At 36.1% G+C, this 12,567-nt stretch overlaps 1 protein-coding gene across 1 annotated transcript in view; it reads left to right on the top strand.

The window, feature by feature from the left end:
• B4GALT6 (beta-1,4-galactosyltransferase 6) overlaps positions 1–12,567 on the top strand; it is a 31,131-nt gene that overhangs the window by 9,071 nt on the left and 9,493 nt on the right. Inside the window, exons 2-4 of the mRNA XM_002196317.7 lie at positions 6,944–7,060; positions 7,413–7,526; positions 12,232–12,356. Coding sequence (XP_002196353.1) covers positions 6,944–7,060; positions 7,413–7,526; positions 12,232–12,356 — 356 coding nt within the window. The remainder of the gene's footprint in view (positions 1–6,943; positions 7,061–7,412; positions 7,527–12,231; positions 12,357–12,567) is intronic.

Raw genomic sequence — 12,567 nt, 5'->3', positions numbered from 1 at the left:
ACTTCAGGGGCAATGGTGAATTGTCAAGACCTATTCTCTGTAAGGCCGTATTTACTGCATTTGAATCTTGCAGAATCCATGGGTTGTCAATGAAGCAATTTTTTTCCCTGGAAAGATAAGTGTATAATGTTGCTATGACTGCTCTAATGGTAGATCATCCATCTTTTTTTTTTTAAGGTCTGGGCATGTTAACTTTTTATTAATTGCTTTCAAAATATTCTTGACATAATTCTATCTTCCATGTTTCTGGGTTTGTTTGGCCTTGGTTTACTGGTTTTGCTTTGGCAGAATAAGAGCTGTGTTTTAAAATCAAATTTGTGACCTCCAAGATTGTTCATCTTTTGTTCGGCATTTAAAAGTAATTTTTGGTAATAATTAATACTTTTCTATGTTTTTAAAGTAATCACATAACTAACTTCCTAGTCCTGTTCAGAATGTCAGTCACTGACCCAGTTTCAACTTCACTTGTTCTGCTGCATATTTTACTACATTGATTTCTTCTAAGTGCGTGGCATATTTTTTTGGCTCTGCTTTGGTGTATGAGTACAGCATGATAACTTACTAAGTTTCTATTTAAAAATGAGTCTTGTGCTTTTCCTTGTGCTTCACTTCCTGTGAAGCTGTGGGATGATAAACTAATGCAGTATTGTAAGAAGTGCTTTGATTTTTGTACTGCTCGGAAGGAGCTTGATTCCCTAATGGAGAGTAATCTGAATGATATAATTTTCTTTAAAAAAAGGGGTAAATAGTCTTCAAGTGAATACTTAAATAACAAAAAGCCACCTGATATAAAACATTGAGCCATTTTTATGGATTTTTTTATACTTTTGGAATTAATGCATTGCCCCCCCCAACAGTCTAGCACATAAAACTATTAATAACTAGTGAGCTATAAAAATTCGAGACGAAAAAATGATTCATCTGATACTTTTAATATGCCCTCTGAAATACAGGATGATCCCTTTAATGCCCTAATGCATGTTATCAGAATGAGTTTTAAATGATGCCCTAAAACCGGGACTTTTGATTACTGACATGTGGCTGTGTGTTCATGATTGCTGATGCAGATCTGGATCAATTGATAGGAAAACTTCATCTGAATTAGTTATGAGCTCTGAGCTCACACTTGCAGTTGCTTGAGATGGAACACTGAGTATAGTATTGATTCCAAGGTGTACTATGTGTGTGTGTTTTTTTATATTCCTCACTGCACTTTCTATCTGATTAACCTGTAAGCTGTGTGACAGCCTGGATTCTATGTTTCTGGAGCCAGAAATTCTCTTTCTTATGTATGAACCATGTGCAGTGAAATAAGAAGACTCCAAATAAAATTGCTTCTAGGTGGATACATTATTAGATGTTGTCATTGGTTATGTGTGAAATTTTGCCTTCCTGGTTTGTGCTTTGCCTTGCACTGTGACAGTGATGGTTGGTACAAATGCAGAAAGACAAAAGTAGACGAAAAATCACAGATTAGTTGAGGTTGGAAGGGATCTCTGGAGATTATCTAGTCCAACCTTCCTACTGAAGAAGTGCCACCTGGAGCCAGTTGCTCAGGACTGTGTCCAGAGGGTTTTAGAATATTTCTGATTCTTTCTCACAACCACTGTGAGCAACTTGTGCCAGTGCTCCGTCCCCATTACAGTATAGGAGCATTTCCTGGTGTTCAGGTGGAATATCCTGTGTTTCAGTTTGTGCCCACTGCCTCTGGTTCTGTCCCTGAGCACCACTGAAAAGTGGCTGACTCTGTCTCTTTTTGCACCTTCCCTTGTAAACATTGTGTACAAATGCATCCGCCCTTTGTACACATTAATGTGACCCCCTGAGCCTTCTCTTTTGGGCTCAACAATCCCTGCTCTCTCAGCTGTTCCTCATAGGAGCGATGCTTCAGTCCCTTTGTCTTCTTCATGGCCTAGTGTTGGATGTTCTTCAGGATGTCCATGTTCTCTGTTCCTCTGTGGAGCTCAGAACTGGACAGTACACCAGGTGTGGCTTGAACAGTGCTGAGTGAAGGCTGCGAAGGATCACCTTGACCTGCTTGCAGCATTCTTCCTAACGTATCCTAAGATGCTGTAGGCCTTCTTTGCAGCACATTGCTGGCTCGTGTTCCACTAGATATCCACCAGGACCTCCAATGAGCCTCTTCTGTCAAGCTGCTTTCCACTTGGATGCCCCTAAGCATATTTTGGCATCTGAGGTTCTTCCTCCCCAGATGCAGAAATTTGCACTGTTCCTTGTGAACTTCATGAAGTTCATGTCAGCACATTTCTCCAGCCATCCACCCTCTGGATGGCAGCGTGGCCCTTTGGCATATCAGCTACTTACCCCATTTTTGTGTAATAAATAAACTTTATGAGGGTATGTTCTGCCTGTCATCCAGATAATTAATGAAGATGTTAAACAGGAATGAACCTAGTATTGACCCCTGGGCTACATCACTGGTCACTGACCTCACCCTTTGGGCTTGGTCAGTCAGCTTTTGATCCAGCTCACCATTTGCTTAACTAGCCTGTACATCAACAGTTTGTCTATGACAGTCTTATGGGATACATTGTGAAAAGCCTTACTGAAATCCTGGTAGACAATGCCCCCTGCTCTTTCCTGATCTATCTTTCATCAGAGAAGGTTACCCAATTAGTTGACTGTTTCTGATGATTTTCTTTTAATTTATGAACTTGAAGAATTGTTTCCATCACCTTCCCTGGGATCAGGATGAGGCTGATCGGCCTGTACTTCTCTGGGTTTTCCTTCTTGAAGATAGCAGTGACATTTGCTTTCCTCTAGTCCTCAGGCACTTCTTCCACTCATCATGATTGATCAAATATGGTTAGCATTGGCTGTGCAATGACATCTGCTATCTCCCTTAGCACTTGGTACATCCCATAGGGGCCCACTGGCTTAACCTGTGCATGTTTGCTTAAGTCTTCCACAAAGGGCAAGAGTACGACTTCCTTGCTCCGGACTGGTCTCAGGGAGTTGGACTTTCTGAAGACTGGTCTTGTTAATAAAGACTGAGAAAAGGTGATATTCAGTATTGTAGACTTATCTGTGTCTTTCTCATTGAGCGGTGTGTTCATGTTATCCTGCGTTTTCTTCTTGTCACCTTTGTACTTATGGAAATGCTTCCTGTTGTCTGACATCCCTGGCCAGACTCTGTTCCATTTGGGCTTTAAATTTCCTAACTGCATCCCTGGATGCTCAGGTATTTTTCTGTATTCCTCCTGCTTTCCCTGTAGTTGCTTCCTCCCACTACATTAGTTTTGCATTTGATTTTTTTCACAAGAGGTCCTTGTTCATCCATGGAGGCCTCCTGGCATTTTACCTGTTTCCATAGTTGTTGAGATGGATCTCTTGTAAGACTGAAGATTGAATTGAAGATCATCCTTGAATATTACCCAGCTTTCTTGCCCCTACCTTCACCTTAGGACTTTATCCCATGGGACTCCACCACACTTATATTTGAAGAGGCCAAAGTCTGCTTGCTTGAAGTCCAGGATTGTGACCTTTTTTTTGCATCTTCCTGCCCCGTGGATCCTGAACTCCACCATCTCATGATCTTTGCAGCCAAGGCTGCCTTTGATCTTCATATCCCCAGCGCACCCCTCCTCCTTGGTAAGTATGGGGTTCTGCAGGTCAATTCCCCTCACTGATTCTGGCACTTGTGGCAGAAAGTTGCCATCAGGGCACACCAGGAACCTTCTGGAGTTTATCTGTCTGCCTTTGGCAGTCAGTCATCCCCACCCCGCTGGAAGAAAAGCTGTGTTTCTCTGTTGCTGTTCTGGCCTGTGTGGGTTGAGTACTTTGTTGCTGTTGCTGCTGGTTGATGTGATGCGTGAACTGCACTCTTTGTCACAGGACTTTGCCAACAAACCTGTGCCAGTAGATGAGATTTATTTTTAGGACAAAATTAATATCTTCGATTTTTGCCTGATGTTTTAGCTTCTGACTTAATTAATTGGCTGCTCAAGCATCTGCTGCTACCTAAGCAGCTGCTGAATGATAGTGGAATAAACTGAGCAGATCTGTACTCCTTGTAACTGTGATTGTCTGGAGACCCAGGTAGTGGGGAAAAAGACTGCCCAGAAAGGAGAATGTTTCATTCCTGATGTGTTTGTGTAGAGTTGGATAGTGAGTTGACAAGCAGCTCAGCAAGAAAGAGGAGGTAGGCTACAGGAATTACTTGATAAAAACATGGCAAGGTTGGATCTTCCTGGCAGCAAGAGCAGCTCTTGCATACTTAAGCTGAGGTGGCAGCAGACTTTACCTGGTTGGATTTTTTTTTTTTTTTCAATTATGTCTATTTTTGAGGCAAATGCCTTTTCTAAGTTTCACAAAGGTCTTGTGTGTTTGTTTGTGTTTTGTCCTCTGTGTCAGAAGGGGTAACTACTTCACTAAAGGGAAGATATAGGTGCTTTTGCAGAAAATCTTGCTTTTCCAAGGTTTATATTTATATTATCTGGACTGCAATAACATTTCCCATAAAAATTGAGAACATTTACATGGCCTCTTGGTTTTGTTGTGGATTTGTTTGAAAATTCTTACTCTCAGTTCTTTACTATATCATGTTGCTAAGACTTTTCCCCTTCTTATTGTTTCCTCCATCTCACTTCAGGGGAGTGAGCAAGCAACTGGGTGGGGACTTAGCTGTTAGCCACATCAACCTACCACACTTGGATTGTGTGAATTGAGGTTATCCTTCTATAAACCTGCTGAAAGCTCTATAAACATTTTGCAGAGTTAAAAATTCAAGTGACTTTAGCTTTTGGTATCACATCAAAAAGAAGAATAAAGCACACAGTCTTCCAGAGATTAGCTCTGAAATCAGTATTTACTAATGGATTTATATTAAAAAACCCACTTTATTTTATTGTTGGAATAGGAAGATATTGAAGATAAGAGCTACCTATGGGAGAAAAAAGCTTACTTGGGGGAAAAGATTATACCAATTTAAAATATATAAAAGTTTGAAGAAAAATTTTTTGTTAGTTAAGAATTTTTGTCCTATTGAAAGGCAAATATACACATGGTTTTACTTTCAGGAAAACCTTGAATTTTGAAATTGTTTGAGGGTAGATAATTGTTCTTGGAGGAACAGATCAAATTGCCTTTATTTTGATTCCAAAAAGAAGTTTTCTTGAGTAGGTAACTTCATATATGAATTCACAAATTGTACGGATTCCTTGAAATTTTTAGTACAGATACCCTAAAAATCCCAGTATCTGAATGGAAGACTATAAATGGAATGAAACAACTGGAACCACAGTGTGTTACTTCACATGAATTGGGTTAAAATTTTGAGACGTTTTCGTGTAAGGAAATCTGAATGTTATCTGTTGTCTTGAATCCTGGTAAGATTCTTTCTTCTGGGATTTCCTACCTGTTGACAGGTCAAGGTTGTACCTTGTACCTTTTTTTGTTTTGTTTTGCTTCTGTTTTGGTGGCCAGAAAGTGTTGAGACAACTTCAGGATTGTAGCAGCTGAGTAACTTTTACAGTCATGCAAACTCTTGTTAACACATGCAGCTAGTCATGCTGGCCAAGGGTTTGAGAATTAGATACCATGCATGGCACCTGGCATGTTCAGAGCCTCTCTTTTAGCTGTCAGTATTGCTTGTTTTAATAAGGAGTTCTTTGAATACCAAGACAACCCCCCATTCATTTATTTAAAAATGAAGACATTATTGTAGAACTTTGTAATACTATTCCTTGAAAGATTATGCTGATGTGTTTATCTCTGTAGGTGTTGGTAGTATTGTTTGCTATTGTGGTGGAATTAATCGTTATGTTTTCTTCTGGAAATGCCCCCAGTCCCTTATACACAGCTCTCAGTAGCTCTGGACTCTCTGTGTTGGGCTATAAGAAATTATTGGTTGATCTGGAGTTACTTGTGTCATACCACTGGTGCTGGGTCATCTGATGGAGTTCCTGTGGTAATTTTTTAACTTCTCTTTAATCTCTTTACTTATTTTTCATCCCTGGTATGTTTAGTTCTTCCCACAAAGATGCAGAGCATTTTTTTGTTGTTAGGGTGGTTCCTAGTGACAGAGAGCCAATATCCCCCAGACTGGGTGCTTAATGTAGGTGAAGTGACAGATGATCCCTTTGACCCTCTTTGCTGCCTTCTGTAAAGGAATTTGTCCTTCCCTTTGCGATATTGTTTTAGCTCTTTGAGTCCTTGGTAGACATTTGCTCACTCAGATACAAATGCAGCTTCAATTCTACCTTACTAACTTCTGTTGAATACAAAGAAATGTCTTGAGATCATATTTGGGGCTTTGGGTGCAAGATTGAGACAGAGAAATATTTCATGCTGTTGTAGTTAGTGAGTCACTTAATTACTCAGAATGTTGATTTACTCACCCTTGATGCTTATAATAAATATTTCATATATAATTATAAAACATTAATACTTCGAGATTGGCAGAGATTTGTAACAGTTGTATAACAAAGCAGCTGTTTGGAGTGAATGAATAACAGTACATTTTTTCTAGAAGTTGTGTTAACTAGTGCATTAAAAAGGGACCATTTTGTGGGTCTAAAAGATTTTCTAGACTTTTTTTGTCCTATATTTCAGTGATGTTTTTGTAGCTCTATATATGAGACATGTATCTACATTTGAAATTGTTTTTATTGGTAAATTAAATTTTCTTGTCACTCTCAGTTGCTTTTTGTTAGTCAAAGAGAAATGAAAGTGTCATATAAAATGTCTATTGACAGTCTGTAGTTTTTGGGTTTGAATAGAGCCATGGTTATGAATACATTTTATTCTTTTTTATTGTTGCTGTTAGGTTTCACTGTGTGGCCCTTCATCTCAAAGAATTACTGTTCACTTGCCATGGATTCAGACACAGTAAAAAATATTGAACACATTGTAGATGTATGTTAGAATAATTTGGAAATACATTATTTTAATACAAATTCAAAATTGCTTTTTGTTTTATCAGCAAACACATATCTATTTATGGTGCAAGCTCGTGGTATAATGTTGAGAGAAAATGTAAAAACAATAGGACACATGATAAGATTGTACACTAACAAAAATACTACACTGAATGGCACAGGTAAGAATATTTCTTATTTAATTTTTAAGACTTTTTTTAATTTTAAAAAAGCCAATTGTTAATGACATAGCTTGATTATGAAAACTTAGACCCAAATCCTACTTCTCTGAAATTGGAGTCTAGGTCAAATAGTTAATATTTATCAGTTTACTTCAGTAGGAAATATTTGTATTAGCTGTAACAATGATACTTATATTTAATTATTATTCCTCTAGCGCAATAAAATGCTTTTTAAATCATGCTGCTAGGAATTTGTTAACTAAAAATTAATGCTCTCACCTGCATGATGATGATATGTTACAATTTCAGTAGATAATATAGGTTTTTATGAAAATCAATTCTTCTCTTTAAGATTATCCTGAAGGAAACAATTCTAGTGACTATGTTGCTCAAACAACAATGTATCTTCCAGAGAACTTCACCTACTCTCCTTACCAGCCTTGTCCAGAGAAGCTGCCTTACATGAGTAAGTTTTAAACTGATTTTATTGTTTATCTAGTAAATTAAATTGTATTTTAAACAAAACAGAGTTATTTTAATATAAAATATAATTGTAAGGAGTCTAAGTATATAACAGAAATTAATGAATAAAGTAAGTCTGATAATGCATAATGATGCTTAGCAGAAGTTTGCCTGTAACTAATGTGTTACTGAAGTTTTGGTTTCTTTACTAATCAACTTTACTAATTTTAAATCAAATAATTTAACTACTGATTTGTAAGAGATAAAATTTCACATAGTTTCTGAAGTTATTTGTGATGCATTGCAGAATTCTAACTTGTCTTTTAGATGCCTGACTTAATCTGTGGGCTGTCATTCCGCATGAGCAATTAATTAAATATCTAATACAGCAGTTCAGATCCATATCATACCAGAAAATGTTGCTGGCAGCTGAACTGAATTCTGATCAATTTTTCTTCAAAGAAAATGAGTGGATTTTATTAGGATAATCTATATTCCATTATAACTTTTTAAAATCTCAACTGTTTTTATCTGTTGAAGAAAACAGAAACAGTACATGTTTCCTGTGTTTCTTTCCAATAATGTCAGATTCTAAGCTTTGTTTTATATTTTAAATATACAGATATGGAGCCAAAAGTATAGATCAGTTGCTGTTGCTTATGAAACTAAATGATATAGAGAACCATCTTAAGCCAGATGGTAATTAGCCCCATGGTGTGATAATATCTTTGTTTCAATCTCTTTCCCTCCACACATAGGGTTTGCCTTTCAAAATCGTATATTATTGAACATCTAAACAAATAAAACCAAATTATTTCAATAGTAAAATATTTAGCTATTTTTGGAAACATAAAAAGTTCAACAAATGCCAAATCTGGATAATCAGAGAAACAAGGTGTGTTGATTTTGCTGTTTGAAAAATGCGTATAAATTAGTATTTTTAATGTCACTTTCAAGGAATTCCAATGGCAGTTGGAATTCTATCAGATTAGTTCAAAACTAAGTAATTCTACCAGTTATTTCTCTTTTGATCTCCTTGTTGCTGCTCTCCTTTTTCCATCTTTTTTTTTTTTTTTTTTGGAGATTTTTTTTTGTTAGCAATTGTTCTGTGCTTCTTCTGTTCTGTCTAATTTAATAGAGAAATAATAATTTTAATAGAAAATAATGCACTGGATAAGTTGCTTTTCAAGAAAGGGACATGTGTTTCCCTTTTTGATTTCTATGTATGCCATTTAAATCATCATCTCTCTTTCTAATTATAATCAAAATAAAACATCTCTGAAGATCTTTTAATTTAATGAAATGTAGGAAGTGTGAGATAGCCAGGAAAGAAAGTCTGGAATCATGTATACTTTGACATACTAATTAGTCTGAGGTTATTATAGAAGTCAACTTTTCTTCTTTGCATCACCTTGTCAAATTTATATCATGAAAGGGGCATGGTAAAATCATATTTGGTCCCAAGTACATATGGTCTTAAATAGGAACAGCTATAGCCTTTTTTGTGTGACTCAGTATAACAGGTTATAACCCACCAGTTGAGCAGTGCTGTTGTAATTGCAAAGCAAACACCTCTTCTTTGAGGTAGAAGCAGTGCAGGAATTTGTCTGTCTTTTCCTTTGTATATAAACTGATAATCCCAACCTTTCTAGACTGCATGGTTTCTAAAGCTCTTGTCATTCTTGAATTTTTTGCACTGTAGACTGTCTTTGATTTCTTTCTAAAGCATCATAAGTGGCTTAAATCCTGGTTACAAAACAAGTTAGTTTTGGAAAACTTATCTTTTTTTTTCACATAGCAGCAGTTAATACATTCCAGGATGAGATTTTCTATTTTTGTACAATTACATTGCATTGGCTCATATTAATGTGCAATCTATTATAAACTGTAAAACTGTCTTTCTGCTTACTGTAGCATAGCCAGGTATTGCTTGTTTTGTTGTGCATGCTTCATTTTTTCCTTCAGTAACAAACAAATCTTTTATTATTTTAAATTAATTTTACGTTATTGGTTTCTGTATCTATCTCATTTTTTAATTTTTTTTTTGTGATTTTCTTCTTCTAAATGTTTTTTGCTTTCTCAGCTTTCTTATTTTGGAGGTTGTATAAATATGTTTTGTGCAGGCTGCTAGACACTGATGGAACTAGTGAATAATAAGCACAGAGATGTTATTTACAGGGATGCTTTCTCCTTTCCCCCAGCAGTGACAGGGGGAAAAAAATGCTGATTTCTATTCACTCATCTCCTGTGTGCTTTTGGTACTACAATACTTCAGGTTTTGCTATAGCTTCTTTTGAAACACTCTGGATGGAATTTCATCGTGTCCCATGGATTTAGAAGCTCTTTTATCTAAATACTGTTCTACCATTTGATGTTTTTTTCTAATTTGAACTCTTTAATCATCTGATCACATCTGAACTTTTCTCAGAATACTGAGGTATCTGAATCACATCATGTGCTGTTTCCGTCCCTTTCTGGTGGAGTAATTGACCTTTATTTATCTTTATTTTCCTTTTAGATTCTGTATTAGAACTGAAAGGGTCTTGTTGCTTTTCTGTCTCTTGGTAGTTAAAACTGATTTTTAAAATTTAGTTTTTAATTTTTTTAAATTTATTTTGTACATGTTTATATACTAGTCCTTTGTTGACTGACCTTGATTCTATATTCCATAAGATTTATTTTTTGGGTGATTGAAGAGTTTCAGACACAACCATTATGGTAATCTAAACTTATTTTTAAATAATTATTTTTATTAGTGTCTATCCATGCAGGTTTTTTAGCAACTGCCAGGTTTCTTTTATTCCTAAAACAAATAAATATGGGTTTCTTTAAATCTTCTCTTGAAATAGCTCCACAGTGTACTGTTATTGATGATTTTTCACCTATGATTTTACATTAAAAAAGTTACCTTCTTCATTTGTAAGTAGTACTATATTTAATCATATCCCAAACTGAAATATCTCTTCTTCCTTCTTCTGAAAACAGTAATTATTACTAGTACGTCCAAAAAATTTCAGTATTTTCAAAATACTAGCTAGTCAATTTGGTGACACAAGTAATCTGTTTGGTACAAATAGGATCTTTTGCATATGGACACATGAGAGAAAATGAGAGTGATTTTTGGGCTGACTTTAAACCATCCCTCACCAAGATACTTAACTTTGTAGACAAAAACAAGAAGAATATTTTATGGTGTTCATCAGAAAGTTCTTGCAAGATTTTTATGTGATGATTTAGAGTGTAGTAATTGCTGAAGAAAAACATGAGCTTCTGGTTAATGAGTATTACATTAGTCTTCTCCCCATATTGCCTTGCTTCTTTCTATTGCTTTTGAAGGTATTTACTATGAATCATTATTTCCAGTTTTGAGCTATTTACTATGCATAAGCTAGTGACTGACAACTTTCAGCTGGCAACAAATTTTAATATTTTCTCATAGTAGGTACTAACTTGATTTTTTTCAAATCATATTGTAGTCTTTATTCAATAACTTCTCAAGTGTTACTCTTTTACAAATGCTTTTCCCATTGGGGTCATTAGTTCTACCAATGGTAATTCTCAAATCCAGCCCACTGCTATGAATTGGTTTGAAGCAAATAGTGGTGAATTAGTGGATGAAGACTCTACATGAAATATGCATATCTGTCAGAGTACAGGACATCCCTCTGTCTGGCTTGGCTGTCTTGAGACCCTAGCAGGGGTCTCAGAGACCCTGGCAAGCAGTCAAAAATACCTGTGGCTTTGATTTTAGCCTGTTGAAAACAGTTTTGTACGAGGAATTACAAGTCACAAGGGTTTGAGTAGTGTAATAGGTGAATTGATACACTGTGGAAAGAAATAGAATTTTGGAGTTTTTAAGATAAAGGGTTCAGGGGACAAGATGGAGGGATTTGGGCGTGTCCTGACCTTCTTCTTGTCCTCCATGTCTTGCTGTGATAGTGACACTTTTCTGTTGGTTTAAGTTAGAGACACACTGTCCAACATAGATCTTAGGTATTGGTATGGGAACTGTAAACATGGTACCTGTAGTTTTGAGTTTATAATGTGGGAGCTGCCCAGGCTCGAGGCCAGACTGCTATGGCTTCTGTACTAGGCAGACCAGGGCAGGTCAGAGAGAAAATATTATAGATAAGAGAAGAAATAAACAACCTTGAAAACACAATTGGAAGCATTCCAAGACTCCTCATTTAACTGTGTTTGGGCTAGGGAATCAAAGACTCTTTTGGATCTCTCTTGGGGTCACCCTGACCTCAGGAACCCTGAGAGAGAAATCCACACATATCATCTAAAATCTAAATTGAGGAAATTTGTTGAGTGTAGAGATGATTTTCCTTTAATGTGGAAGTGGAGCAGGAAGGCACACGGAATTTGAGTAAAGGTTCAGTATTGCAGATGATGTAGAATTGTTAACAGTGGCACTTGAAATGAAAGGCAACCCAAATTTTCTATAAGAGATGCAGAATTCAAATTACTTTGCTTGTTCTGTGTCCTTTGAAATTAGTATTATGTTTATAGGTTGTATGGAAGGAATGTTTGTTTTTGTAAACTTCATTCTGTAATAATTAAATATTAGGAGGATAGTATAAATTGTTTCTCTTTTCCTATGTGTAACTACAAATTTCTGATGCTATTTGTCCATTATATTCCTTGTAGCATTAGGTCAATTTTCATAATTGAAATTAATATATGTCTTTTTTTCCTCTCTTTAGGAGGCCTTATTGATGTTAATATGAGTGAAATTAGTTTTGATGAAATTCAGCGACTGTTTTCAAAAGATTTAGACATTAAGCCTGGAGGACACTGGAAGCCAAATGACTGTAAGCCACGGTGGAAGGTTAGATGCCGATTTTCTGTTTTATTTTTTCTTGTTGGTATATATGAATGATTTACCATTGCAAGCACTCAGTCTTTGGTGCTACGTATGTAGCATCTTATAGTACTCATAGTATGCCATCTGTGCTCAAGAAGAAACTTCATCTAGGAGAAAAATTTGAAATGGATCATCAAGAACTTTTAAAGGTTCATTAGCTGTAGTTACTAAACAT

This window comes from Taeniopygia guttata, chromosome 2, assembly GCF_048771995.1.
Source record: "Taeniopygia guttata chromosome 2, bTaeGut7.mat, whole genome shotgun sequence".
Classification (NCBI taxonomy): Eukaryota; Metazoa; Chordata; class Aves; order Passeriformes; family Estrildidae; genus Taeniopygia; species Taeniopygia guttata.
This window is presented reverse-complemented; position numbering and strand designations above follow the sequence as displayed.